Genomic DNA, 25,179 nt, shown 5'->3' with positions numbered 1-25,179 from the left:
GGGGCCGGACTACCGGGGGTCCACTGTATATTAGATCTACCTTTACCTAAGTTTAAACAATATATTAAAACACATTTAATAAATCGTGGTTACTACACGATTGATGAATTCCTAAACGACAAGGCTGCTTGGAAGCAGGCCACTCCGCTCTCATCTCTCACAAAATAGAAAAATTCTAAAGATTGTTAAACTTTAAAATGATGTAAAAAGAGCAATCTGCTGAGTTTCTTGCCGGCGCCTCTCAGTGGAATCTGCCTTCCGAACCGGTGGTAGAGTCACTACAAACAGACTTGACGTTTCATAAGTGCTTATTAATTAGGCCTACTTGAAATAAATGAATTTTGAATTTTTTGAATTTTTTTTACAAGGTGAGATTGCAGTTGAGGGCTAACTTGTAGTGGAATAAAAAACAGAAAAAAAGATGTTTGGTTTCACCTTTCAAGGTGGTGGAGCGCACTGTGGGTCGGCGTGTGGTCGGGCACGCCCGCGTTGTTGCTGGGTACGAAGTTGTCGTAGCAGCTGAAGCTTTTGTACTCTATCCTGTACAAAGATGAACTGGTTTTTGACGAGAGTACCCGTGATGCCAACTGCTCAAAATTTTATCACCTAAGCCTATTTTAAAATCCCCTACATTCGATAAAATTCTAATGAACAGAATACAAAACCTTTTAGCTCTTTATCTGTCTCCCATTTTTCTGAAAAATTTTGTGTATAGCTTTTCAAATTCTTATTTTCCTTAGGCATTTTTTTTAAAGATTGATAAAAAATTTATTATTAATATTTAAAAACATTAATAAATAAATAAGTACGCAAAAAAGCTTCTGATCCAAAAGTTATTTACTTTAAATCTGACATTTTACAAGTAATACCAACGAGTTAATCAATCAAACTACAGAGGGCACTAAAATACTTATCATTCAGTTTCTATTTATTTTCTCCCTAAAAATCCCCTTTTTCAAATACTTCCCTCTAAATTTAGGGGAAAAAACCCCCAAGTTGGCATCACTGGAGAGTGCATCAAACCGCGCTTTTGTCGCACTTCTGGTTGCCACCATTTCAAGCGGAAACGGTGGTGCCACGTGACAACTATAGCGAAGTTTTACGAGAGCAACCGAAGCGCCATCATGAAAAACAAGGATTCGAGATCGGAGGGTCGTGAGGTTAAATACTTTTTGCGGAACAAATGTCTGGCAGGCAATAACTATACTTGTCAGGCTAGAAGGAGTGACAGTTCATATTTTATTTGCGACTCGAGTCATAAGGCCGGCCACTAATAAATGACATGAAATGTTTAAAATGACATTTGTTAGTAATTATTAATTTATTTGTATTCTTCGTCATGTGCCCATATAAACTTAATTGTAATTTATTATTTTATTAATTGTATTGTGTTATTATAAACATTACAATTGCCAATATCTTAATTGTACCTAGTAGTAACAATTTAAAATTTTAAACACCACCCTGACAACAATTTGCATGCCAATTTGGCGTGGTACAGTTAAGATCTGCATATATTTTTTCCTGTAACACCTATTTACCTGTATCAGCAAATAAATAAAATTGAATTGAATTGAAGGGAGATATTTTCCAAAGTATGTAAAGGCAGTGGCGTGCACTTAATACATGCACAAAAGCACTGCATACCCTAAAATTGACATTTAGCTCGTATAGGAGAAGAACTTTTGCCATTTTATGCAATTTTGCTGCTGTGTGTACCTTGGTAAGAAACCCAGTGCACGCCACTGTGTAAAGGTATCGGTCTAATGTAAGGTTTGGTGATAATAAATGTAAATACTTATACGATGATTACCCATGTGTCCTCTTTTAGCACTATTTAGCAAAAATTGTTACGCTACGGCAAATATACATAAACATCCATCAAATCTCAAAACACTTTCAATAAAACATTTTACGCGAAAGTTGAAGAAATGGTTGCAAAGAAAAATTTCTACTAAGTAGATGATTTTTTCCAATATGACAAAAAAAACGACTGTGCCATATGAATTTAATTTTTACATTGAACACGTATTTTCAATTAATGTGTCTGATTTTTTTTTTTCAACTTTAATTATGATAACCGCTATTGTGTTATTGTACTTATTAAAATTGCATGTTTTTAAATTGATTTTATGTGTTAATTGCAACCAATGGTTTGTAATATTTGCACGCCAGCTAATGGCAATACACTGTGACTTCGTAATTGATATTTAAATGACATCTATGTAAACGTGTGTATTATACAAATGAAGATCTATCTATCTATCTATCTATCTACAGAAATACCATTACATACAGCTGCTCGAAATGCTATGCTGCATATAGTGCAGAGTATTGTAAAGAGTTAACTCCCGCTAACCGCGCACGATATAGTATAGAAAAAAAAAAGTGCGTGCATGGAACCTTTACGCGCGATTGAAGTAAAACTTTTATTATTATTTATTGATGAAAGAGTAAAATGTTCATTTTATATTCTATTAAAAATTCATTAATATCACTCTCACATTTTATAAATATTTTCAGTACATGTTAAATTGAATAATTGAGAGTAGAAAATTGAAGGTTAGATCAGCACATGTCAATATAACCTTGTCATTGAACATTATAAAATGTCACAATAGTCAGAAAATTTATTACAGAAGTAATAAATAAACAAGTATATTTAGAGATTTTCAAAAAACTTTGCAATTTAAAATATTTTCTTTGAACTGTTGAATATCTATTCACTTTGCTATTCACAAGTGATCCGTTTGAAAATATTGGAAATAAATAATCCTAATTGATTATGACATTTGCCACTAGCTGGCGTATAAGTCAAGAAGCGTGCAGTAAATTAAATGACATATATTTACGACCAATCCAAATTTTAATTTCTAAATTGCGGAAACTACAAAGACGTCTGACGTAAGCGTTACTTCCGTCAGAAAAAAATCTGAGTTACTTGACTGACTCGTAGTCGAGCCTAAAGAAGTTTTACTTCAAAAAAATTTATGAGCCATCACCGGACGCCTGGCCGATGTCCGTCCACGCGTGCCAATGCGTATTTGTCGGACTCCACACACCTTTGAAAACATTATGGAGAACTCTTAGGAATGTAGGTTTCGTCACGTTTCGGTGTTTTCCTTCACCGTTGAAGCAAATACCATGACAATATAATGATACATGACAGTAAAAATATTTAACTCTTTACGTATATCCTACGTTAACACTACGTAAAAGTAGGCTATATGGTGGGATATCGATGATTTTGAAATGTTACCTAGCGGGTTTCACGACCAGTATGAACTGCGTGGGGAAGTCGTGTGCGAGCATGCGCGCCGTACTCTCGAGGTTCCATTTGACATAGTGCCTGTTGTCGCGGTGCGCCTGCATCACTTCCGGATAGTCCTACAAACAACATACAGATACCTTTAATAACTAAAGCGATATTAAATACATAAATATATTACGACAATACACGCAACGCGAAAGTAAGCGTTGATAAACGACTAAGACACCGGGAGGTATCTTTGCATCATTCGAGTCCATGTAGGACTGAAGTGTATCGAAAATGCAGTCGTATTTATATTATAATACCCACTGAATACCATGAACATTGGTTTTTAATCAAATTTGTAAAAATCCTAATCAATTTAATAAAATATCTGACAAATACTTACTTAGTTATAATTTACCCACTTTATAAATTTACTGTAAAACGTAGCTAGTGGAATGGGTACTAAGATAAATGATTGAAATACCGATGATGACATTATTTTAAAAGCATTATGGAAATATCTATTTTTCTAGATTTAGTTTGAATTACAAAAGGAGCCTCGAGGTGCGCCTCAGTGCTTTCTATGGCGTCCCGGAACGCCGCGGTGCCCTGGCTTGTTCCTGCAGGATTCATGAAAAACCAAAAAACCGCGTTCTGTTATAACGGGAATGAATTTTATCTTATTAAAAACAAAAAGATAATTAATTATACTGAAAATAATAGAAAGATATTCACTAGGTAGAATGTTTATTCACTTGTTACACACACACTTGACTTTTTGGCAACCGAATAACAACCCTGTCGCTGTTGTGGTCAATGAAGGACTGACGATGATTCCCGTCGCAGTCTTAGCTTAGATGGAATGTTGTGATGTGTTACTTTGCGTCAGCCCTTTCCTATGCAGACGAAAGTATAAAGGTACAAAGACGCGTGAAACAGCTGGTCGCCGATAAGTCGGTTTTTCTTGATTTATACAACATGTAATTGAAAACCGAAATAATACTTCAGAGGTTTTAGACGTACATTATTTACTGTCTCTGAGACTTAGCTGTGAAACCGAAACGCTAATAGTTTTTTGAGTAAACCATTGCCATAGTTATTACTGACAGAAATCAGATACAGCCCTAACATCACACGCGAAAGTAAAGTCAAGTGACTCCTGTCACTTTATTAGGTACGCGCCGCGTAACGTAGTTACTATGCGCGTGTCGGTCATTTACCTTCAGTAGGGTTGTCATAAGTAAGCACTTAAAATGTTTTGAATTATTTTGTATGGAAAAACTAATATGCTTCTTTTGATTTCATATTTTTACAGGGTGATTCCTTATGAAATTTACTTATGCAACCTTTAAGAGGGGGCTCCTTAGTCACACGTTTGTACTTAAAACAAATTTATGTCACAAATGTATGAAAATAAAGACGATTTTTCTTTCTTTCTTTCTTTAAAATTACAAAAATATTATAAGTATTCATCTTCATCACCTTATCACAGGCACTTCTGAAGCGTTTATACATTTAACATGTTACACTAAAGTTAGTGATGGTAATAACTGCATTCGTTAACTTTAAAAGCTAGAAGGGTTCCAAATGCGCTTTGGTCTAAGAAGAGCCCACAACAAACTAGTTTTTTTTGTTTTCACCATCTCACAGTCGAGTTAATGCTAGCTATGAAGTTAGAGCAATTCATACCCAAGCTTTTTATCATACATGTAAACCTTAATATTATAATTGGATTTTTCTATAAGCTTACGTGTTGTATAAACTTTAAACTTATTGACAGACATCTCAAGGATTTTATCTGGAAATTTATTGTAGTTTTTTTTTTTTTTAAGTTTATAAACGAGCGCTGGAATGCAATCACACCTGGTAAGCGATGAAGCAGCCTAAGGTGGAGCGCGCTTGCCTAGAAGATGCCTATTCACTCTTGATTTGTAGGTACTCATATTCTAGGTACTGGGTAAAATGGAAGCTGGAAGGGCATTCCAGATCCTAGCGGTGTGTATCAGAAACGAAGATGCGAAGCGCTTCGTACGCGTCCGCGGTATATCGACCACGTAGAGATGCAGATCCTTACGGTGCCACGCGCTTCAAAGGTAAAAAGGCGAAGGAACTAGATCAAACAGTTCTTGAGCACTTTCCGAAATATATCCTATAGAATACCGAAAGGCAGGCAACCCTGCGACAATGTCCCAAACTCTCGAGTTTTTTATCGGCTAGGTCACCGATGAGCCTAACATTCTTACTTTCACCAGTATTTCGTAATTCCTTAACACGTTGTATATTATATTTCATAGTACTCGTAAATGCATGGAGTAGTGATTGTCGCGGAGTACCTGCACGTCGCCGCCGAAGAACACCACCGCTTGCGGGTGCGGCGGCGCGCTTGCGGGCGGCGGGCGCGCGGGCGGGTGGAACAGCACGTCGTTGGCGCGCCCGTCGTGCCCGCCCACGCGCCGCAACCGCAGCGGCAGCATCGCCCGTCTCACGACCGACGCATACCTGCACCGACAAACTGCGCTACAGCTCCCGCCGTATGCTAAAAGGCATTTTTAGGCGTTTTGCCTAAGAATATGAGTTTGCTCCAGGTTGCACACAGGTCCCGCCGCATGCATCTAGGCGTTTTACCTAAAATATGAGTTTGCGACGTGTGCAATCAAAGCTATAATGGTAGCTGTGAAATAGGTTCGGACGTTGCGGTCTCAAGTGCCCGGAATAGCGACCTAGCATCGGTAAACGCAAAAAAAAAATTCTAAATAAATTTATTCAAATAATTAATATTGTTTTAAAATAATTAATTTTCACCAACTTTACCAACGGCACGGCTAGCATGGGCGGGAGACAATTATATCCCCGGGGAAAGGTTATAAATTAATCTTGTCCCACAGCTTTATCAACTCTCAGAGCACTGGAGCACAAGTGGAAATAATATCCAAATAATATATGTGTATCAATAAACGGGGGTAAACTTCTCCTATTCTATGTTCCAGTGAATTAGCTGGTGGGAACGTTAATTATATCCCTTGTCAGGGGATATAATTCTTATCTCCCGCCCGTGATAGCCAAGCAGGGGGCATAATCAAAGTTTTATTCAGTCTATTTATATAGTAAATATTTTTACATTCTTCCACAGATTGGCATATGACTTCAATCCCACCGAATTGTATCGACGCCGACCATCATATCAATCCATTACCAGCCCACCACAGGGCACGGGTCTCCTCCCACAATGAAAAAGGGTGAAGGCCGTAGTCCACTGGCCCAGTGCGGATTTGTTGACACACCACACACCTTTGAGAACATTATGGTGAACTATCAGGTTTCCTCACGATGTTTCCGTACACCGTTGAAGCATATCTTATTTATAGATAGATAGCATATTTTAATTGCACTAAAGACTAAGTGCATATTTACTTCGAAAAGTTAGAGATGGGATGCGTGCTGGGATTCGAACTCCCCCGAAAGTGAAGTCGAGGACCCACTGGGTTGTCACCGCTTCTTCGACAGGGTCGACGTCCATTATGTCCAATGATCGCCTATGAGATGGGCCGACCAAATAAATAAAGGCTTCAATTGCCGTACCCTTACTTGAGTGTACAAGGAAGGCAGCTACCAGAGAAGAGTTGTGACAGATAATCAAGTGTGCCACATCACTAAATGACCAATAATGGTCTCAAGAGGAATCTGACTGAGAAGACTTGGGTCAGTGAGATCTTCAAGATTACAGTTTATCTTTATATTCGACTACAAGCTAAGCTTTGACTGCAATCCCAATCTAATACTAGTACAGTCTTTAATGGTACCAGGCTAACCTGTTACGGGTACATGACAGTTTTGGCGATAGTGGGGTAAATAAGCTAGTGCATCTCACACTCTAGCCAATATGTTTGTAGAGGGACGTACAGAGTTTATGGTAGGTAAAAGCCCCACATAATCACTCCATTTCTAGTAGTAGACGTAAGTAGCGTTTTAAATGACTGCGTGCAAAACACTGCATGTCCATTCCAACATTATACTGCATTTATTATACGGCGTTAATGTCGCACAAATATTTTGCATTCTTTTTGTTCAACCCTCACCCACTTTTGTGTTCCTTAACTATACCAGAAGAGGTCACTTTCAGTACCAAGTTCACTATGTGCATTGTCTATTTTAATTAATACATAGCACAGTTTGATAAGTTTTTAGTAATTTAATTAAATAAATAAATCCATGAAAAACTATTGTTATAATTTTTTTAACTGTTTATTGTTTTACACTATCATCAAATTCATTTATAAATTGTGTTGATAAATATTAAAACTTAAATGCATCTTCCTGAGTAAAAATATTAATATGTTCATCAAAAATAGATTAAATTATATGATATTGAATTAATTAAAACATTCAAGAAAACTTTGTTATAAATATTAGTTCATATACTTAAACGCACTTTATTTTTGTACAAAGCTTAGATTTTATTACTGAATATAATGTTGTAATATTTTATTAAATAAAAAAAGTAGGTATTACTATTTTTGTAAAAATTAATAATACACGCATTACCATCTAACCCCGAAATAAGCATAGCTTATGTTATGGGTACTAAGATGGCTGATGGATATTTTTTATGAATAATAGACATAAATACTTATAATATACAGATAAACACTAAGACACTAAAAAGATTCATTTTCATAACACAAACATTTTCCAGTTGTAGCAATAGAACCCACTGCCTTGAACTCAGAATGCAGGGTTGCTTCCCACTGCACCAATCGGCCGGTCACTTTATTTTAAAGATTGATTGTACAATTAAATATATGATAATTACAAAATCCTCTTTCAAAAATGAAATTACAATCAATTTAATAAAGTAAATTTGTAAATATGCTGATTGTAGGAATTCCCTGTTCTCCTAACCTCCTTCTGTAACAATCTAAATCCAAAAAATGCAGGTGACACATGATCAGACAGACATAACAAAATCATAAGGGTCCTTTGTTGTACTATAGCACCCTTAAAAAAAGCATATGGCTACAAAACCCAATATTGCTGCTATTATCAAAATTCTTAAGCACATTTCTAAAGCATCATTTTATATTCCTTGTTTGTTTCTGATGGTAATATTTTGTATCGTTCATACAAACTGTAATCTTTAATGTTATATCATCCAAACAATTCTTCAAGTCCTGCCTCAGTTCTCTCACTTTGACTCGCACATCTTCGCACATTAAATTATAACACATTGCGACAAGACCCATTCCAAGTAAAACATATATAAAGTTTATTACTAATTTTAAATGGGAACCTTCCGCAGAGTCCGCAATGTTTGCACCAGGTACAAAATCCCCAAAGCCAATCTTGCACAAACTTATGACACAGAAATATGTAGAGTCTAAGTAGTTCCACTTCTCCCAAGCACCAAACATAATAGTCCCAGTCAATATATAGAATGATATAACCCACAGACAAGCAGTTGATGGTACAGTGATCTTCCTTTTAATAGCCTGAATTTCACCATCTTCAAGCAATGTGTCATCTCTGCGACTACACTCGTGGGCAGTTATATACAGCCATTTAAAAGTTTTAGCCAACACTTTACCCATATTGCAAAAATAAAGCACATAAATTGGTATACCAAAGCATGCATACGCTATTGTACCAATTTTGCCCCATACTGTCTTGGGTACTACATTTCCATAACCAATCATTGTAAACACTGATAATGAGTACATTAAAGCTGCTGGGAATGACCATATATCTTCTGAAGCACGACCATTATATCCCAAATGTATAGCTCCTGTTATATTATTTTGAAATACCTTTAAAACCTTATTGCTATTCAACATCCAAGCGGTATGGTTCAAAATGTTGTATTCATTTGTTATATTCCACAATTCATCTACACAGTTCTGTCGCCATTGAAGAACATTCTCAAGTTGTTCGTCTGGACTATCCTTTTCAATGTGCATAAAACTCGCGGCGCCTAGGATCGCATAGCAAACTACCAGGGCGCCAACACCCACTTGCGTGAACATAAACGCAATGAACTTTCTTAAGCAATCCTTTATTTTCTCTCGAGGATCACTCTCAGTAGTCGAAGTAGAGTCCTTACTCCTATAGGACCCATGAATACTCGAGTGGGTATGATGTCGGTCCATTTTGGACGTAGACGTAGAATTAAATTTATGTGCAACAAAATTTTGCGGTTTTACGTTTAAGCGTCGCACGTTCAACGTATACTATTTCTGGCATTCGGTTGGCTCGATGCCAGATATAGTTTTGATTACAAAACATTGAAAGCCCGCCTTTGATTTCGTTTTCGTAGGGGTTCGGATTAAAAGTTACTGATGATTTGTTTGTAATGATAGAAAAACTTAACATGTAGGATTACAATATAACTACTATCGTATATAATACTTATTAATATTTATATTGGTTTTAATTATTTTATCTCGCACTTCCCTAATTTATTACAAAAATGATGTATTTTGAATATAATACTAAAATTTAAATCACAATATAATTGCAGTAGTTACTTACCGAATAACATTACAACTTTGGCAATTTATCTTCACGTTTGTCCAATATAATTTAACTGAAAGAAGAAGATTATTGAGAAAACACTATTATTGTTATTTGTTTGGTTGTTGAGGTTTACGCCATTTTTGATTTTTGCTAGACATTAGGAATGTCAGTATGATTTTTTTTTCTTAAGTCAGATTGATTTTGTACTATTTTACAATACAAAAATAGTGATGCGCGTTCCGTTGTTGTGAGCGGCATACTTAATCTGTGGAAGGGGCTGAAACAGAAACAAAATATATTCTGTTATTTATATATATGGGAAATATATTCCATACTTAGACTGACTCAGTCTACGATTCTTTATCAAGCAAATTGATAATTATATATACTAAGCATTAAGTATTCCATGACGGTGGCATGGGTAGCAGCGACTAAGTGACTATCCATACATTTATTTACATAGCGCGAAAATTTGTGCGACGGGATTTGTCCCGTGCCCAGCACGTTCAAGCACGTAAGGCAGGCAGAACACAGTGGTCAGTGATTTGAAAGCACAGCACATACTGATGTAAAATGAAATGTTGCTAGTGTGGATATTCATTACTTTATTGATTTTTTTCTACAACAGCTCCACAGATGTCAAATGCAGAAATTTCACACGTTTTCTTGGCGTTGTTTGTCGTCCGGCGTTACATTTTTTATCGTTTATATTTTATTTCGGCTGTTGTAATGTAAAATGTAACGTTGGACTGTCCGATGCAGATTTATAAGTTCATATCCGATTCTGTAAGTGATGCACCTTTATGTTTTACTGTAGCGCTTGATTATGTACCTTGTTCGGCCCACGAAGTTAAATGATGAATTCGAATCATCCTTTAGTGTGTTCTTATCATCATATAATTCTTTTCGTTAATTTGTATGACATCCATGGACACTTGAATTCTGTGCTAAACTTGATTATATTCTAATCTTAGCAGGTATGTGTTTTAATATTCCCATTTTTTATTCACTAGTCAAGGACTCAAGGTCGATTATGTCTGAAAGTTTAAAAACAGAATTTTACTTTAAAATTTATGTTTTTAAAGTAACATATGTCTAAAAGTAATTTTAAATATACTCACAATTTAGCATAATTTACTTATACATACTTTTAATTAGCAATTAAAAATAAAAATAATTTTATTGACCATATGCCCATAAAAATTAAATTCGTTATGTTAAATAAAATTAACCAATACAGTTTTATACTTGTTGAATGCTTCTGAGTAAATCTTGACTATGATAATCCATTGACCTCATAAGATATGATAATATTGTTTGTGTAAACAACACAATTTCCTTAAATGGAATATTGACTAGATTGTAATATGTTGAGATTCATTTTCTACTCATTATTTTCATCTTAGTTTTATCATATATTTAGACTTGAGGAATGAGTTAAACTGCCACATAAAGCCTTATATAATTATTTATACTAATTATGCGTATAATTTCTTTTTTTTAGAACTACTAGAACTCAAACTGCCAGGTTAAAACTGTCTGTATGTGTATATTTGAAGTTCATCTGTAGATAATATATAAAATTTTTTTTTTTTTTTTTTAATTTATATGTACTCAATCAACACATACATCATCATCATCAACATAAACAAAAATCTTCTTAAGCTTCCAAGCTAAACAAATAATAACAATAATTTGTTTTATATAACATGCTGCTCTTACAAGTGCGGAGTTGCCATTCCAGCACCTCGGAGCCCTAACGTCCATTGGTTGGCAATGCTCTTTGCAGGCTCCTTCTTAGATTAGCCTAGCTTTAATTTAAAGTTAATAAAACCCCTAATGTATTAAAAAAAATATAACATGCCGGTGCAGAGTTGCCATTCCAGCACCCGGAGGCCCCTTCCTGGATTAGCCAAGCTTTAATTTTAAGTTAATAAAACCTAAAAACATGATAGTTTCATAAGTGTCTGTGATAGGCAAACTTGAATAATAATTTTTGATTTGATTGAATAATAATAATAATAAATAATGGTTTATTTCCAGGCAAATACCAAAATAATAAACATGTAGGGTGTACAACAATATAATGTTGTTGCCATCATCAATAGCAGTAAACACACCAATTTGACAGAAATACATACTCAATAAATGGATTGCACATAGAGAGTGGTAAAAGATGGCTTCACACACCTTCACAGACATAGAGGCAACACTTCCGAGCAATATAACAGAAAATTTTCGTAACATACAACAGATGAATTTGAGAAAACTGGCAAAAGATGCTCAAATTCATATACCCAAACCAACAACTATTGATTTAGTTGGTGGCATATATTGCCATTTATGTGAATTAACATACAGTAAAAAGAAGGAATATGAAGACCATTATTCTAAACATGGCAGTGGGGAGAAGATAGTGTACACATGTGTGGTGTGTCATAAACAGCATACTAGTTATCCCAGTCTTCGTGGGCATTGTTATACTACACATGTCATTAAGTGTAGACACAAGTTAGTATATTTGGGATACTGAATCAAGCAAAATAAAATTTTATTAAAAAGTTAAAACTAAACACTACCATAATTGTAAACACTAAATAATAAAGTAAATACAAAATGATCTGCTACAAGTGGAAAACAATCTATTGACTAGGAGATAATTAAAAAACTTACTTAGAGTAGCGTATAACTGTGCCATAGTGACAGTAGATTAGAATACTGTTGTCACCACCCCCTTTACCTTTAACTTTAGTATGGCCATATTTACTCATTTATGATACCTTTTATATACATTAATATTAGTAGGTTTAAATACTACCCTTGTTTTTAATATGTGATTCTCTTTCAGGTGTGAATATTGTTTAAAATATTTCTCCAAGATTACAGCTTTGAACGACCATATCAAAGCCATGCACACATTCAAATGTTCAACATGCAACAAGCAGTGAGTACAGTAATTTTAATCAAATTTAAGTAAATTTTGACGGGCGCAGTGGGCAGCAACCCTGCTTTCTGAGTAATAGGCTGTGGGTTCGATTCCCACAACTGGAAAATGTTTGTGTGATGAATATGATGGTTTTTCAGTGTCTCGGGGTCTCTATGTATATAAGTATTTATGTGTGTTATATTCATAAAAATATTCATCAGCTATCTTAGTACCCATAATAGCCTTCTAGCCCCAAAGTAAGCATAGCTTGCTTTGCTTACTTTGGGGCTAGATGGCAATGTGTGTACTGTCGTAGTATATTTAAAAAAAAAAAAACCATGTTGAAATGGTTTTGACAATCTACATCTTGTGTCGTTGTCATATCTCGAAAAGATGGACATACTCAATCTTGAATATTTTTATTGGACTTATTAAACTCTTGTGATCCTGCACCCTCTAGTATTGAAGCCAAAAGTTATAGTTGCTGCATTGGAGAGATTCATTATGATTGTTCTTAACGATTATCTGCTCTACCATTTGAGGATTATCAGCCCTTTTCTCAGTTGATGTAGGGCTGCTGAGGCTTTCAGACATTCAATTGCTAATTATATGATTTCATCATGAACTTTCTTACTTTCAGATTGTATTTATTAAAGCCTGCCAGCCCATTGGTTTCCCTCTCTCTTATAAGTTAATAGTACTTTAATTTACCTCTCATGTTTTCAGATTCACATCGAAGAGCGAGTTACAACTTCATCAGATCATCCACGATAACACAGGCTCAGTGCCGTATCATTGCCAAGTATGCGAAGTGAAGTTAGCCTCCTTGGACAGCTGCAAGGACCATGCAGATGTTCACACAGTGTTTATATACACATGCCCGATTTGCAATGAAAACATACCCAGTAGGGACGATGCAGGTCTGCATCTGCTTAAACATTTTGATGATATAAAGGAAGAAAAAACTGTAGAAGTCATACAAAATTCTGATAACCAGGAAACATCCATAGAACGCTTAGGTGGTATTGCTTGCGGCTATTGCACAGTCATATGCAAGGACAGAGTGGAGTTTGATGCGCATGTCTCATATGAACACGGTGACAAGGATATAGTGTATGTCTGTGTTGTTTGCGACAAACTATTTGAGAAGTATTCAGCGTTTGGTGAGCACGCCTACAACCATTTCAGTAAAGACAGATATTGGTGAGTATGATTTATTGCATCACACTTGCTTGTAACATAATATGTTCAGATATATTATATCTTCTAACATTGTTTTATGCAATAGTGTTAAGTTTGCTATATTCTTAGTTCTCTTAGCGCGCTCAAATAAATAAATCTTTACAATTAAATCAACGTGTATGGCGTCGTGTTTTCGTGAAACCGCAAGGGGCGTTAGAAAAAGTGTGTTATTGCAGCGGTGAGCACTGTGCTTTAAAGTAGAAGGTTCCAGATTCAATCTTGATTCCCGGGTATTATTGGGAATTTATAATTTCTGAATTTGAGGGTATGGGCTTAAAATAACTGCCATAGAGTTTACACCTGACCGGTTAGCCTGGTAACATCTTTGACTGCATCATCATTTACCATTAGATGAGATTACAGTCAAGGGCTATACTTGGAGTGGATTAAAAAAAAAACATTTGTCTAATACCATTTGTGTGTAACACTCTTTATGATATTAGTATAGATAGATAAAGCTTAACGTTGTTACTTTCAGCTGCAGCATTTGCCTCAAAACGTTCAACCGCCTGTCCATGCTGGCGACGCACATGGCAGTCTGCCAAGCTGACTCGGAGTCCAGCGGGAAGCCCTTCGCGTGCTCCGAGTGCGGCCACCGCTACGGCACAGAGCAGCGTCTCCGGAAGCACTTGCAGGACGAGCACGGGATCCACTGCATCCGCTGCCCGGTGGAGAACTGCCAGAAAATGTAAGACACTAAAGTCAAAGTCAAATATTTCTTGATTCAAATAGGCACATAGATGGCACTTTTGATGCGTACATTACATGTAAAATATGGCATAGAAGTGAGTTGATGGCGATAACTAAATTCGTCAACTTAATACTAACGCTACGAGGGTTCCAAACGCGCCCTGGTCTAAGAAGAAGCCCACAACAAACTTAGCCGGATGTTATTTTTTTTTTGTTATCACCATCTCACATTGTCTTTTAAAACTATTAAAGGAGTAACCTGGTTTGAGCAATAATTTACACCCAAGCATTTTTATCGTTGACGTAGTCCAAGGACTTTTCTATAAGTTTACGTTTAATACAAACTTTGAACTTTTTCAGAGATATCTCCAAGATATCAACTGGTACTTTATTGTAAAATTGTATACAATTTCCTTTAAATGAACTACTTATTTTATGTAGTCTAGTACATTGCCCTGCAAGTTTATTTTTGTTTCTAATGATCAAATTATTGCAGTCAAATTTTCTCTTAAATTTAGATATATTTTTGTGAACATACATTAAATTTTCAAATATGTATTGGCTAAAAACTGTCATTATCTTAACTTCTTTAAATTTATCTCAATGACTCTCTCGGACCCTTTTTATAGATCGCACGAACACACTAGACTTCTTTGTAGTTAGTTGACCGGAACAGTCTGTTTTATATAGTTACCCACGTCTGTAAGCCCAGCATACAGGGACCTGGCAGCCTGCTAAGCTTAGCTGGTCTCTGGGTGCTTCTGGGAGTGGTACTGAGGAGCCAAGGTGTATTGTGCGTTTTTTTGCTACTATGTCGCATCGGACACATATACGACAGTATGTGTGTCCTCTGCCTTTTCATGATGCCAATATTTATGTATGCACATATCTGTCTGTCCTCTCTACATACTTTACTCTATTTACATGACATTCGGAATTTCTTAGGCAAATTCATTATAGATATTTTGGCTATCAAAGTATAATAGGATTTAATTAATATTTTTACAGATGTGCGTCACCAAAAGAGCTGATATTCCACCAATACGTTCACAATTCACAGCAAAATTGGTGCAGGCAGTGTGGTTTGCTGTTCACTTCTCTGACATCCTGCGAACGTCACATAGACGTGCACAGACAGAAGCTCTATGGCTGTCCCATATGCAACCGAAACTATCGCGAGAAATACGTCCTGATGAAGCATATAACACAACACTTTGAAAGCACTGTACACATCTGCAAAGTATGTGGAAAGGTTTACAACCATAGACGTCGCTTCTTGGAGCATGTAAAAACTCACAACGAGAAGCGAACTCATACTTGCACTTACTGCAATAAGGGTTTCAGTAAGCTGGATCTACTGCGGCAACATTTGAACGTCCACACGGGGTCGAAGCCATACAAATGTACGATTTGTTCTAGAACGTTCGCCAGCTATCCCAACTGGGCTAAACATAAGCGCCGAATGCATAATCTCGAAGGTAAAATTTATAAAAAATACGATCCCACTTCTGATGATGAAGCTGAAGAAATTAATGAAATTAAAATTGATTCGAAAACTAGTGACGAAGCTATATTTACTAAAAATGATGGCAAAATTAAAATTAATAATTCAAATTTGGATACAATTACTAATAATGAAAGTTTAATAGAAATTAATCCTCAAATAAATGTGACGGATATGAAACTTAAATACCAATTCCAAGTCCAAAATAGTACTTTGGAACCAGAGACTATACATTGCATTGATATTGAGAAAGAGTTACAGATAATGCAGAATATTCCGGAGAAGCCACATGATGGTAACTTTGAGTTAGTTGACGTGCTGGAGACTAATAACGCTATTTTTGATAACGGTGAGTGCAATTTTCCACCTTATTTATAAGTTAAATACTATTCAGTCTGAATGTGTTTTTTTTTTAATTTTAATTAACATGCATGTTTTTCATTTGAAAATTTTTACCATAATGGTCTCATGAAAATTTTACGAAGATCTGGAAAATATCTTCACAAATAGGTTGTATTAGGTAGGCAAAATTTGCGTTATGTGCCATAAAGCAAATTTCCAATATTTTTGTGTTAGTAGTGTGGGCTTGTGGACGAGTGAACACTTTAGGTGCTGTGCACCTTTTTCCATTATTCTTATTAATAATACAATTCATTTGACGGCCGATTGGCGCAGTTTGCAGCGACCCTGCTTTCTGAGCCCGAGGCCGTGGGTTCGATTCCTACTACTGGAAAATGTTTGTGTAATGAGCATGAATGTTTTTCAGTGTCTGGGTGTTTATATGAATATTCTAAGTATTTATGTCTATTATTCATAATAATATTGCGATGTGTGTATTGTCGTAGTATATTTATTTAATTCAATTTATCGAAATCCATACTTAATATTAGAAGTGCGAAATAAGCAAATTTGATGACCGATTGGCGCAGTTGGCAGCGACCCTGCTTTCTGAGTCAAAGGCTGTGGGTTCGATTTCCACAACTGGAAAATGTTTGTGTGATGAACAATATTGTAAATTAAAATAACGTATCATTCCCTGCGAAAATTTCAGCTTAAAGAAACATTTAAAAAGGTTGGATGTTTCTATTTCAGTGAGCACTGCGATTCCTGCTAATGCAGGTCCATCTTCTGAAGCGTCAAACTACCCTCCGGAATATGGGCCGGAGTTCACCATCGGAGACAGCTGTGGCATCCTTGACTTGGATGATCATATGCTGCCCCACATTGATCCGCTTCTCACAATTAAGACCGAGGAATTTAATATGACCCACAAGAACACGCTCTTACCCCCCTATTTGGACCCTGCCACGTACCAAAAATACCAAGTGACCCCTAAATGGGAGCCCCCCGTTTTCACGAAGGTATTCCCCGAATACCCCTATTATGGGGACATGGTCGATGCGAATCGGCTCTCGATGATGAACACTGATATATTTTGAAGAATTTTTTCTTTACATCTAGTTGATAATCGTATTTTTGTATCTACGCGTTAAGGCCGGAACAGCTTCTGTGTTTACGTGAGTCCGTACTGTGCATGTTATATTATATCATAACTTTAGTTGTTTAAAGAATACATTTTATATTCACTTCAATCTTCAGATCATGTATAGATACAGCCAAAATTGATTCATAAATTCAATAACATATTTATTTATGTTATAAATGTGTAAAGTAACATTGTTATAGCCAAAACTGATTCATGAATTCTTTTAATCGTAGTAACATTAATTGTGTAGTGTAGACTCACGTTAAGGCGATGTAGTGCGACTTTTTGGTCGCAATGTATTAGTGTCGCGAGGCTGTTCCGCCCCCCCCACCAGCTACCTCGAACGGAAACAATGATGTACCTCAGTTATACAATAGTATCTATTTTAATGTTGATAGAGTATACATTTTTAACATATATCCCACCAAACATTAGACGGTTAATGTTATCATAATTCATAGTGATGCTACCTCATTTAGTTAAGTTTCTCTATTTAGCCTCGTAAGGCCCAGCCCAAAATAATGTCCGTTTTGGCCCAATGTACATTGGTTAGTACGATACTACCAAAATAGTTATATTGACGTAATGGAAAGCCAACTAGAATAATTATCAACACCATTGAAATTCCGGTCTGGTTGTTTTGCTTCCATTCGAAATAAGTCGGGCTATGCGCAACGACCAATAGCTAGCTGGCAGCCGTGAATTTGGTGCGTTATGATTGGCTAGAACATTTTCGTTGTAATAACAGTGATAGTACTGTACATTGTTATACTTTCTCGACCTGAACATATTTTAAGTAATGTTACTTTCAACACTGATCGTAATCTAAAAAGCATATAAAATACCGTATCATTCGATGTTCACTTCGACGTGAGATTGAATAAAACTGCAGAATCTATCGATCCGTCATGACAGGTTAAAAACCGAATTCAAAGTTATGACGTCACGTCTATATAAACTTGATTTTGTACCACTTGAACTTCGGAAATCTTTGCGTATATCAAGTATTTTGTGATTTCAAAACTATCAGTTGCTAAGGATTTTGTTATCAATACCAATATCAATAATCTTGAGCTGTGGTATAAGGACTTTTAAAATATAATTTGCAGTTTATAAAAACAAAGCATTGAATTTCTGCAAAAATAAGATATTTTTTGGATATACTAGATACGAATATAATGAGGCAGTGCTTTTTATGCTAAAGGCAAAGGTAACTTCGAAAAGTGCTTTCCCTCGAAAGTGCACTCGAAGTTATAATCACTATGACCTCTTTTTATAATATAATATGCATTGAAATTTTGGTTGAAATTGCCAGGGTCGAGATTGTATTCTGTATTGTTTCGTATTGTATATATCACATTGCGTTGTACGAGAGGCCGTACGAGGCTAATTTCGCTTGTAATTGATGTCGAGTTCGGAGCGTGTGTGCGTGTTGCGTGCAGTTTCCCTGTTTGTATGTGCTCGGGACTCGCGTAGAGTGAGAACGGTCGCTTGCTCTTTGTCTAGGATCGGAAGTTATTTTGAATGCAGATTGCGTTTTAAACCCGCGAGTCAAAATTGCACTATATTATAAAAAAAAAAATGTTGATATCCGGAATTGGAAATCTTCGCCAAAGATTTGAATCATTTGATGGTTTGTCAGCCTTCAGTGGAATGTGTGGACGTTAAATTGAGTGAGATCAATTGGCATTGGATCGGTAAATGCCAAATGGGAGTAATTTGGCATCTACCTAATAATTCTGACACATTCATAGTGACCTGTAAAATAACTAATGATTCATATTTTTGGTTTTTGTGTAGATGAATATCGCCAATATTCCCCGTAAGAAGTGCATAAAGAGATTGCCCATTCTTCGTATTATTGATGTACCATGTTTGTAGATTTTAATAAAAAATAATTCAATATTTCTCAAGTATTTCACATAGCCGCTTGTTTCCGCTTTCAGTTGATTTTTGATGTCATGATTAAGTTGTTTAATTTCACTATACAGTTTGAAATCTGTCTTTTCCTCATTAAATCGGTTGGCGATATTTATCATATAATGTGTTCCGGTAATCAAAACAAAAAAAGAGATAAATTTCCAAAGTTTTTGAACTGTGTTGAGAATGTTTTAAGTATAATACACAACACTAAAACTATAGATGTTTGTAAATAGTTTGATACGTTTTGCGGCACTTTTGTAATTTGCATTTTATTATGCTTGATTTGTTTGGAAACCGCTCAAAAAATGTCACCTTTGAATATTTTTTCGATTACGAAATGTTTGTGTTGACGTTTTAATAATTTTTCGAAAAATAGCGTTGAGTGCGTAAAAGTTGGATTGGATTTATTTCCACAGTTTTTTTGTGTCCCAGCGGTGGCGTATATGCATTTCAATTTCGATTCCTTTTTTTTTCTTTTTTTTTTTTTTTAATAAAAATTGTGACGCAAAGCGACGCGATTTTAGTGTAAGTGAATCGATAGTGCTGTGATATTTTTATGTATATTTAGATTGTAAGTGTAGGTAGGGAGTGTGAAGAGCGAGTACAAAATACATTATTTACGGTAAAAAACAGTAGGTGTCCTTATTCTGACAATACATGATAACTTGTTATTCCGTCTACCAACAAAGATTCACGCACCAACTCTACACCAACTTCACTAAAATTAAAGCATTATTGTCAAGTATTGGCAGATTCTAGCGTGGACAAATACGTGGTCTTGTCGTCCACTCTTCGAATTACTGACACAAAAAAATGTAAACGGTTGCTTAATTTTATATCACACAACACAAAGTGAAAATTTCAATGCTTTAATTTCAGCTTAGTCTGTGTTAAATCAACATTTTGCACAAAGGCTATTACACTTTCGAAGCCTGCTATTGAAATCATGTGATCGACATCTAAATCTCTTAATGTCTCTATTAAATTTGGTTTTATGAACACTTTGATGATAATGTACAGAGATAATGTAGATCGCATAGAGTCTGTTGATGTATGGCGGTAAAAAAGTCGCTATGTATAAATATCTTCAAGAATGGTGTTCCACGGACAATGTGGGTAGTTCTGTAAAAGGCGTGTTTAGTGGAGTGCCGCTAGGAGCACCATTGTTGCCATATTGTTAGAAAGATGTCAAACAGAATAAGGACACCGCTACATAACCTAAACGCATATGGATGACGGCAAACATTTGCATAATATATGTCCATATTGGTGACAGTTGTGGCATTCCATCAAGGCGCAACGGTCTTGGTTGATTTTAATGGACCTAACTGTCCCAAGGTTTTTTGTTGATGTGAGTTTGCTCGAAAATAATGGTTTTCACATATCTGAAGTGAGGCCAACGTAAGATAAAATTAAAAAGAAAACATGTTTCGTCTCGTTGGCTTAGCTTGGCAAACAAATAATTGTCGTTATTATCAGAGATTTATTAAAGGATCAAATAATCTTTCAAAGTCCATATGCGGTCTAAAAGAATCGTGCAAGTTTTCACGTAAAAAAACGACAGAACATCTGAAAGCAGGTGTACTGAATGACAAAACGAAAAAAAAAATGGTAGATTTAAAAAAGAAAGAAAAAAATATTCATAAAAAATAAACTCCGAAATATATTTTCGAGAGAGTAAAAATATTTACAAAATTCGCGGCGAAGGGGTCTTAGTGATAGAACGTATCCAAAGACTGTAACGTATTTATAAGTTCAATGAACTTAATAAAGTAATGGAGGTGAATCCGGGGAAAAAGTCAGATATGATCTAAGAAAAATTTGAAATAGCGGATTAGCTTTCGATTAAAGTTTTGGCTTCGACTCAAATAGACAAGAGAACGCCGCCGTCGGTTATTGCAGACCGGCTGAGGTTCAGACAGACAATCAGGTTTCGGTACCGGGTACAGAGGAACTATCTCCGACCAACGGTTATAAGTATACAGAGCTTCAGGTAAGGAAAATGTTTTCAGCAATGTGGGAAAAAGTACATCGAAATACGAGTCGCAAGGCAACTACGTTGACCTCGTTCAGTCGGGTAGTCTAATGTGTGCTTAAATATTTAAATATTTAAAATAAACACATAACAGATACTGTTAACTGTTTGTAAATTATTTTGGCTGTTATTATTATGCGAATCATAATTAAAGCTCTGTCTACCTTATATTCCTTGGTCTGAGGGAAAAATAGCATGATAAAGTCGACTGACGACATGCATTGGAATAATACAAAATTATATAGTAATAGGGGGAGACATGTTACGTATGTGTAAAAGCATTGTAGAAATCAGAGTTCAAAAAAAAATAATTAAAAAAATTTGGATAAAAAAAATGAACTCTGAGACGGTCCTCCCCTTTCGATTAATTCACTCTTGGTGTATCTGCGCTGTAGTCACTCATTAAGTTTTAAAGCCCTCAACAGACCATCGGACTTTTGGTCGGTTTGATTAGTTCGCTCAAAATGCGCTGACAAATCTTTGCTGTCGAAAAGTGCAATAGTATTTTCTCGATCGGTACTTCGAAAAATATCGAGTAACGTTACTATGTAATGAACCTTATTGTCTTTTTATTAATGCTCTAGTTCGTCTTAGTTTGGACGCAACTTTGCGAGTTAAAAATCACGTAACGATTAAGTAAACTGATAACAAAGGTCACTAAGCTCAGGTATTTTTAACCGACAGCCGTACAGTTGTTAAAAATGACTGAATATAGATGCAAAAGCGAAAATATTGCTTTAATACTTTTAACAAAGAACTTTCCATTTATTTTTTAATTCTATACTCTTTATAAGTTTCTCTTAAATCCAAAGGTCAGAAGGAAACAGAGAAGAGAAGTTACAGATAATTAAAAAAAGATCTAAAGAATTGCATGAATTGTATTAGCCGATCAAAAGTCTGTACTCTGCGGGGCCTTTAGTATACTGTCTCTCCGTGTTTAGAGTGAATGTTTTTGTGATATAAGTATTTCCTGTAAATAAAGTTGCGAAGTGGCGAGTCGTGGAGTTAGTTGACATAGTTCGGTGTTCTTGGCTACAGCGCAGTGTAGCTGTCAGTACAACGCTAGCTTTGCTGCAAAATACACTGCGACTTTAGTGTTTCCGTTCATGTTCTCAAATCATATCCGTGAATTAAGAAATACCTCCACTACGAACTGAGCTCCTGGTATAAGTTTTCAGCGTATCATTGGAGTTAAATAGATCTGTTAATACGTACGAGCGGTCAAATTGTCATTTATGTATAGGGGTTGTCAAAATGGCATATTTTGTTATACATAATTGACAGTTTAACAGTATCGTTTGTTAACTTGAAAACTTAACCAGGCACTAGTGCGTTTAAGGATACGTTTCCATTCAGCGTAATCGTCTCGTAGAGCTAGCATGCGCACCACGAGAAAATCATATCTACCCATTATCTCGAGTTTTGTTTAGAAATATTACGCGTATAGGGTAAAGATAATTATCTCGTGGCACACGTGCTACTATCCCTACAGGAAATTGAGTGGAGACGTACGCTGATCTTTGATTCTAGGATACAAATCAAAATTTAATTGACGTTGGAATATATTAAACTATATCTTCTCTAAATCCCAATACGATAAGATTATTCACTAACTGCAAAAAAAAAATGATCTCATTGTTCTGTGGACGATGTTTGGACATTCAAACATAAAATATATTCGATCAACGAAATAATCTCAACTTTCCGCCATCTTTTGTAATTGGCGCAGTCGGATCTTATATAATATAAAATGTTTATTCTGGGAACCATATTTTATTAGTTTGTCACATGTATAAGCAGAAACACATAATGGGTTTTATTAATAAAAGTAGCATAACGTCGTAATAGTAATGCAGTGTATTTTGCCACACCACACTTCAACTTACACCTTTCTGTTGTCAGAGCGTGAGAAAAACACTGCTTAGCTCCGACGTTATGTCACGTTTATTTAAATGGTCCTATGTTTTTCTGCCGTATACATGCGAGTTGCAGTTACACGACATTTTCCAACGTTAATTATGATTCAAATGATTCCTTTTTCTTTGTAACTATACAGTTAGATGTCGTCGCAGTGCATTTTGTTCCGTTACGACAGTGAATAGCATAATATTTGGTGGTGTTGCATAGTCTTAAATAAACCTCAACGTAATAGTACTTATTCAAAACTTTCTATATTCATAATAAAATAACAGTTTCTATATTTGTAAATTTCGTCGCAAAGGTAGCAATAATGTCGCAATTTTTACATACTTCTTCCTTTTTATTGTTCTAGTGTTCAATGCTGGAACTCATTTTTTTCCCCCACGGAATTCCAAGCATAATATGGTATTTTATCTGAATCGATACAATCGCATTGCAAACGTATCTATCCAAAGAGAAAACTATAGTTTTCTTGATGGCAAACCTATTTGGTCTATAAATGTTTAAATTCTTAATATCGTACGGATTAGTAATTTTCTAATGTTTTATGATTTTTAATTTATTCAATTCTCTGATTTTTTTTTTTAAGGAATTGGTTTAGGAATATTTTTTGTTTTTCAATTGCCTTTTGAGTAAAAAGAAAAAGACCAAACGCCTTGCACGATTGAAATCAGATGAAATGCTCAAAATGTCATAAAATGGCATCTGTCAGAATTCCGTGGATCTAATGATCAAAAAACTAAAATTAACTATAAATCGCAAACACTTAAGAATTGAGTGATAATGTAGTGCGTACTAGATTGGGTATCTCTAACAAAATAAATCACGCTGATGAAAATAATGTCATATTTTCGCGTTTATAAGATTTTCTCCCGTCTTACGTTGTATTGTGTTTGAGTGCACAAGAAGGTTTTCATTTTAGTGATGTCTTTTTTAAGCAAACTTCAATTCACTGATTGATAGCCTGACATGCAGTGGAAAACAAAAAAGTACTTCTCTAGTACATTGTACAACTTAACTCAAAGTACCTACATATAAAATTTCCCTTGATGCTTTTGTATATCATAAGAATTTAATGTGCATTTAATGTATTTTTATTGTGCGTTGATCGCATTTCCAAAAGGTTTTACTGTTAATTAAATCTATTTACTATTTTTATTATACAAAAAGTAAAATTGTGCTCTATTTTATTTTTGATATGAAGGAAATTTCGTAATTGTAACCTTTGCGATCTTATTGTCCCTAGCTTTAGGTATTAGTGTTGGTCTCGCATGAAAAATATAAACTAGATTGACATACTACTTGCCAAGTGCTCATCTGAGTGAGAAATAATAAAACTGCCCTGTTTTCATCGTATACAAAACTTTAGACGATTCATGAATTCGATTAAAAGCATGGGTTTGGTGTCTTGTGCTGAACTTCCATACCCAGTTGGAGTTTTTATCAGTTGAGCAGTTACCGCCTTTGACTGCATTTACACTTTCCATGAGGTTTTCAAAACTTCAAAATAACCGAATATAATAAAAGAGTAGTAGAATAAAGAAAAATTGCTACAGAAACGTTATTATTAGCTACTTGAAAAAAAACCTCCATCTGGTCTAAGTTATAGGAAAAAAGCGACCGAATTTAGCGGTAAAGATCAAGGATTCGGCATGATAGTTTGTGAATCTAGTTTATATAATGAGATAAA

At 35.4% G+C, this 25,179-nt stretch overlaps 3 protein-coding genes across 5 annotated transcripts in view; 1 reads left to right on the top strand and 2 right to left on the bottom strand.

Moving 5' to 3' along the window:
* The window catches only part of LOC120626730 (UPF0565 protein C2orf69 homolog), a 20,835-nt gene extending 10,119 nt beyond the window's left edge, over positions 1–10,716 (bottom strand). Inside the window, exons 1-5 of one of the 3 annotated variants that reach the window (XM_039894387.1) lie at positions 10,596–10,716; positions 9,779–10,040; positions 5,590–5,755; positions 3,260–3,387; positions 436–540 (exon numbers count right to left, since the gene is read on the bottom strand). In XM_039894387.1, coding sequence (XP_039750321.1) covers positions 436–540; positions 3,260–3,387; positions 5,590–5,730 — 374 coding nt within the window. In that variant the 5' untranslated portion in view covers positions 5,731–5,755; positions 9,779–10,040; positions 10,596–10,716. Of the gene's footprint in view, positions 1–435; positions 541–3,259; positions 3,388–3,659; positions 3,684–5,589; positions 5,756–9,778; positions 10,041–10,595 lie in introns of those variants that run through there. The other 2 variants (XM_039894388.1, XM_039894389.1) reach the window with 2 other exon arrangements.
* On the bottom strand, positions 8,022–9,548 carry LOC120626731 (TWiK family of potassium channels protein 7). The gene has a single exon (XM_039894390.1). It carries the CDS (start codon positions 9,394–9,396, stop codon positions 8,326–8,328), a length of 1,071 nt encoding a protein of 356 aa, XP_039750324.1. The 5' UTR covers positions 9,397–9,548; the 3' UTR covers positions 8,022–8,325.
* On the top strand, positions 10,430–25,179 carry LOC120626726 (oocyte zinc finger protein XlCOF6-like). The gene is made up of 7 exons (XM_039894384.1): positions 10,430–10,549; positions 11,807–12,274; positions 12,612–12,707; positions 13,416–13,892; positions 14,410–14,619; positions 15,630–16,474; positions 17,218–25,179. Exons 2-7 carry the CDS (start codon positions 11,940–11,942, stop codon positions 17,562–17,564), a joined length of 2,310 nt encoding a protein of 769 aa, XP_039750318.1. The 5' UTR covers positions 10,430–10,549; positions 11,807–11,939; the 3' UTR covers positions 17,565–25,179.

The sequence above is a fragment of the Pararge aegeria genome, chromosome 10, assembly GCF_905163445.1.
Source record: "Pararge aegeria chromosome 10, ilParAegt1.1, whole genome shotgun sequence".
Taxonomy (NCBI): domain Eukaryota; kingdom Metazoa; phylum Arthropoda; class Insecta; order Lepidoptera; family Nymphalidae; genus Pararge; species Pararge aegeria.
Note: the sequence above shows the minus strand (reverse complement) of the source record. Positions and strands in the feature narration are given on the sequence as shown.

Bases quoted from the DNA above. Each gene is read 5' to 3' on its own strand.
- LOC120626731 (XM_039894390.1), bottom strand. From the start codon at position 9,396: ATGGACCGACATCATACCCACTCGAGTATTCATGGGTCCTATAGGAGT.
- LOC120626726 (XM_039894384.1), top strand. From the start codon at position 11,940: ATGGCTTCACACACCTTCACAGACATAGAGGCAACACTTCCGAGCAAT. The intron at 13,893-14,409 runs GTGAGTATGATT...TGTTACTTTCAG, and splicing joins TTCAGTAAAGACAGATATTG to CTGCAGCATTTGCCTCAAAA. The intron at 16,475-17,217 runs GTGAGTGCAATT...TTTCTATTTCAG, and splicing joins TAACGCTATTTTTGATAACG to TGAGCACTGCGATTCCTGCT.